The 5,092-nt window shown below is 41.1% G+C and overlaps 1 protein-coding gene across 1 annotated transcript; it reads right to left on the bottom strand.

The window, feature by feature from the left end:
• Positions 1-232: 232 nt before the first annotated feature.
• Positions 233-4,097, bottom strand: LOC109783994 (small ribosomal subunit protein bS1c). Its single transcript, XM_020342600.4, has 7 exons — positions 3,722-4,097; positions 2,195-2,470; positions 1,471-1,551; positions 1,020-1,301; positions 833-943; positions 664-750; positions 233-537 (listed from the first exon to the last, which is right to left on the bottom strand). The coding sequence occupies exons 1-7, from the start codon at positions 3,992-3,994 to the stop codon at positions 451-453; spliced, it is 1,197 nt and encodes a 398-aa protein (XP_020198189.1). The 5' UTR covers positions 3,995-4,097; the 3' UTR covers positions 233-450.
• Positions 4,098-5,092: the final 995 nt, after the last annotated feature.

The raw sequence follows: 5,092 nt of genomic DNA, 5'->3' as shown, positions 1-5,092 counted from the left end.
CATAAAAGAGGTATATCCATCTTCATTTGTCAACCTCCGAAGTTACAAAAGTGGATATGCTTCTCTCTTGTTTCTTTCTGGCACTCTTTTGGTGAAGCAGCAGCAGCAGCAACGCTCTTTTATGGACACAAATATGTAGGAAGACAATGTGCTGTTAATGCTTTAATGGGGTTGTGGCCAATGTGCGCTTAAGCCAGCTCTTTTTGGGGTGACTGACTGTACACGCACACCCTTTTCTGCACGAAATGGATTGATGGCTTTACAAAAGGGGTACAACTTGAATTTCTTTTCCGCCGTTTTTCAGCACCTTACACTTCATACACAATGATACAAGCGCAAGTTGACGAGGGGAAATTATCTGAATATGATACGGTATTGTCTTCATCGTGCATTCACAAAAAGATGGACTACCGGGCATCTCTGGAATCAGATGCATTCTTGCTATTGCACCTATTCGTCCGTAGGTAGGCCTTCCTCCTGTGCTGTGTCTGATGACAATGGACCTAAGATACCCTCTGAACTGAGAGACAGTCCACTCTGTTAAGAGGTGACACAGGAAGACAGACAAATTATTTCAGTCATATGTTACTCTAGTGTATGAAAAAAGTTGCGTAAACTGCATCACGGCGATGCAGAGTCGTCACATAATGGTTATAGCGGTACCTCTGGCTGGAATCTTAACATGTCGGCACGAGCCATTGCCTCTGCTTGAGCTATTCTCTGCCTGAATATCTGCGCCATTTCATCAGCCTAATTTGGGCATAGTAAACCAGCATGTCAGTTTGTCTGTAACGACATATTCTGGTGAAAAGGTATTGCCCGCATTACTTACCTTTTCGAAAACCAGCTTCGGGTTACGAATCATGTCACCAGGCGTTGGCTCAAGCTTCTTGGTAGAAAGGCTAACCCGGCCCCTTTCACGGTCATGGCTTAGTATCATAACCTGATAACAAAGAAAGTCCTCCAGCCTTAGCTATAGAAACAGCAAATTTACATGATTTACAAGATGGCGGCATTACCTTGAGGGTATCTCCTGGTTGAAGAACTGTCGAGATATCTGCGACACGGTCATGACTAATTTGGCTGACATGCAGAAGTCCATTGATTCCACCGATATCGATAAAGGCACCATAAGGTTTTAGGCTTTCAACAGTTCCCAAAACAACTGAGCCAATACCAAGCTGGGCTTGGCTGTCGGCCATTGCCTTGCGATTACTGAGGACAAGCCTGCCTTGTTCCTCATCGACCTCCACAAACTTCAGAGGTAGTTCTTTGTCAAGCAGCTCTTCAGCAGTTGTTTTCTGATCAAGGTCAAGTGAGTGAAATAGTGAGCAGCTAGTCTAAGGATGGAGCAGCCCAAAACTCAACCATAGTATATCAGGATCAAATTGGTGAAAGACAGCTCATGCAGCAACAAAACCATAGGATATAACAAAGTTTTGTAATAGGAGTATAGGACTGTGAACCAACCGATGACACTTGTGAAAATGGAACAAATGCCTTAAGGCCCTCCACAAGAGCCACCACACCTCCTTTGTTACCACCAATTACCTGCAGGGCAACATTGCAACCTGAGCACACGAATAAAGCTGCCTAGACTAGATCAGTGCTGCAATTTCACCCCAAAAAACAAAAAACAGTACCACAGTATCTAAGGGGGCATGAGTCGTGCATATCAAAGTAACAACATACAGACATGTGGGCCGGACAAAGGATAACGGAACTTGCAGAAACAACAACAGAAATCAGGAAAGCTGTTGACAAAAGCTATCCATTGACATGCTTTCATAAAATGACTGGTCTAAATTTCATAAATTCATTAGCAGTCACACATGAACAAACTAGCAAAATCATTACAATCCAATGAACACATTATAACTACTTGATAAGAAAGCCATCCTAAGTTAACAGCAGCATGAACATTGGGATTATTAACCGAGGTTATATACAAAGTGAATCTACACCATAAAGACCCACTGAACTGACATTCATTTTCTAAAGAACAATGGCTGCTGTTGCCAGGCAGACATTCAAAAAGGCAAAGTCTGATTTAATTAACACAAACAAGGGGCAGGAAGAGGCAATGCTTTCTAAATATTTAGTTTATAATAATTTATACAGGAGAAGTTATTCAACGATTAGGGAACAATGGTTATAGCATGGATATAGGTCCTTCTGCAAGTATTTTACTCACTTTACCCGTGATAACAACATCCTCTGCCTGAAGCTGCCTGCATCTTTCCCAAGCAAGGTCTTGCTGAATTGATTGTAAGCTCAGAATCAAAGTTTCATCATTTGGGTTCTCATCAATTATCATGAACTGCTCCACTAAACCCGGCCGGATGCCTGCCTCCTCTATATTGTCAATATCGAGAAGGCATGCCTCATCTATAGGCAAGAAAGCAGTAGCCTTTGATTGGATGTCAATAAATGCACCATTTGAAGTGGTCATGAATACTGTCCCTTTAATCTGTAGTCATCACAAGCATGCAAGATATATTTTTTAGATGTCAGGAACAGTGTGATACAAAATTTATCAAGCTAATTAAGAAATCTTATACTTTCAGCTCCAGCATGCCCAAAACGTAGTGTGTTGCACAAATAACAGAGAAGTACCACATGTAAAAAAAGGAGATAATAATAGAATTGTTGGCACCAAACTAAAAATAGTAATGGAGAACTGCAAATCCAGCACCTATTTTCCTTTTTATTTCTTTCCATTTTGTTTTTTTATTAGTTAGCCTCTTTCTTTATCTTCTGTTTTGTTGGGGGCCATCTCAACCCCCATGTAAATATGTAAACTCCTTTTATTCTTTTCTATTAATGAAAATTATACCATAGGGAATTCCCCTACTGTTTGCCCGTAAAAAGAAAATCCAGCATTGATGGATACAATGCTCATATTCAACTGGTCGTTTGCGCTTATCTAGCATCATTTTAATTCAAAGACGCGCTTCCAGGCGTGTTCAAGAAAAAAAAAATCCAGCAGCTATGAATCTGCATTTTGTGTCCGTGTGCATGTGTCACACAACAATATGCAAAGCTTACTGTTCACCGAAATAAGGTAATCTAGTAATTAGTTGGATCTGCTTAATTCAATATCACAGACCTAACTGGAGGGTACCTAGTTTAGAGAAACATGCAACAATCAGTCAGTTTCTGAAAGTATTGAGTCAGATCAGAATTAACCGAATTGGCAAATTTTAAGTTGCTCCAAAGTCCCACAACTCAGGAATTTCAATTATATTTCCATTTGATGTAAGAAACTAAGAATATAGCTTTATTACTTTCCTTCGGAAAGCATTGAACAAACAGTAATGGTGCTGTCGTTCTAGATTACATTGTAGTACCACTCGCCCCTCAAAAAACAAAAACGATAAGGAAATGGGAAACTAATACGGCAAACCCATTCTAGTTCACTTGAACATTCTATTCGAACCTACGGGAATAACATTTTACAGGAACATGAGAAACATAGCACAGTCAAAGTTAGTACAAAATGAAAATCTAAAAAACCACAAGCAGTAAGAAATATGACACGTCTTCAGTACTAAATAAACTTATGAGCGATCTAAGCTAATTAAACGAAAATCTATAAGCAATTATAAGCAATACACGCGACCTACTATCCCAGTCTTCTACTAGCGATATGCAGTTGAGCACCCATTGCTATCTGTTCCACATGAAACGAGCGAGCAGGAACAAGAGAGGGGGGGATTACGAGTGAGCCAATGTCAGTGTCGATGTCGGTGGTCTCGACGGCGGATTCGAGGTCCTCGGGGGAGAAGGTGATGCCCTCCATGGGCGCAGTGCGGCAGCGCTCGGAGGCCTCGTCGAACAGCGTGCGCATCCGCTCCCGCTCCTTCTCGTCCTTGCTCAGCACGTACGTCCCGCAGACCAGCGCGGACGGCCGCATAGGCGCCCCGGGGCGCCGCGACGCGCCGGAGAGCGGTGGGCACGCGAGCCCCGCGACGTGCTGGACCAAGGACGCCATTCTCTTCTGCCTCTGCTCGGAATGAGGAACGGGCAGAGAGGAGGGGGCGTGGCTGTGTTATCCGGTGGCCGTGGGATTTGAGGATAGGAGATGATTGGTTTTTGGGCCAGGCCGCTAGACTGGGCTGCACCTGTGTTCTTCCTCCCGCCGGTGCGTGTAAAAAAAGAGGCAGTTTTGTTTATTATCTCTCTATATATATAACTAGCAAAAGAGGCCGTGAGTTGCAACAGGAGAAAAAAATACCACACATCCCTAGCCCAATAATCATGACTGAAGACCTCAATAGGTTAACGTCCTTTATTTCAACATGACATTCCATTTGTGTTGCCGATTATCCTCCTTCCCACCATCGCCGACGGTGGCTTCAGTGCTCACACAACCACAATGTGTTTGAATATGCTTAATCCAAAGGTGTCTCCCTCTCGGCACAATATGAGAAAAAAATATCTTGCGAGATTTTTTTAGATATTTTCTGTAATATTTTGATGAGGCATGAATGCATCGTTATTATTGGTTTCTTTCATCTTTAATATGGTTTTGTTGAGGTGTTCGTTTGCAATCCAGATGAACGTCTGTACAAAAAAGGATAGATCATGTTATTGATTAAGATTGCACCCTAAGTAGGATTTAAAACATATTTAACAGGTAAAATAACATCATATTTAGATTCTACGCATTTTTTAATCAAATTTCATATATAACATGTTAAAGTTGGAGTTAGGGTTTAAAAGATATGTATATTTAAAAAAACATTTGTCTTAGATGGACTTTAGGTTGGTTTACAAAAATATCAGGGGGTTTCTTTTTAATTCATGTCACTATGTATTGCGGGTTAATTATCAGAGAGGGCAAGGGGTTTTCTATAAAACTACAATAAACAATTTGTTTCCCTGGCTTAAAGGTGGACTACAGGATAATTACCATAAAATGCAAGGTGTTTTCTCTAAAATGCAAAAGGCATTTTGTTTTCTCTGACTTAAGTTGGACTACGGATTAATTAATATCAAAAACTGGTTTTCTTTAAATGGCACGATGGATGTGTAGAAGCAATAGTCCCTTTATTATCTATATATATTCCTACTAATAAAGCAAGGTGTG

The sequence above is a fragment of the Aegilops tauschii genome, chromosome 4, assembly GCF_002575655.3.
Source record: "Aegilops tauschii subsp. strangulata cultivar AL8/78 chromosome 4, Aet v6.0, whole genome shotgun sequence".
NCBI classification, from domain to species: Eukaryota; Viridiplantae; Streptophyta; class Magnoliopsida; order Poales; family Poaceae; genus Aegilops; species Aegilops tauschii.
This window is presented reverse-complemented; position numbering and strand designations above follow the sequence as displayed.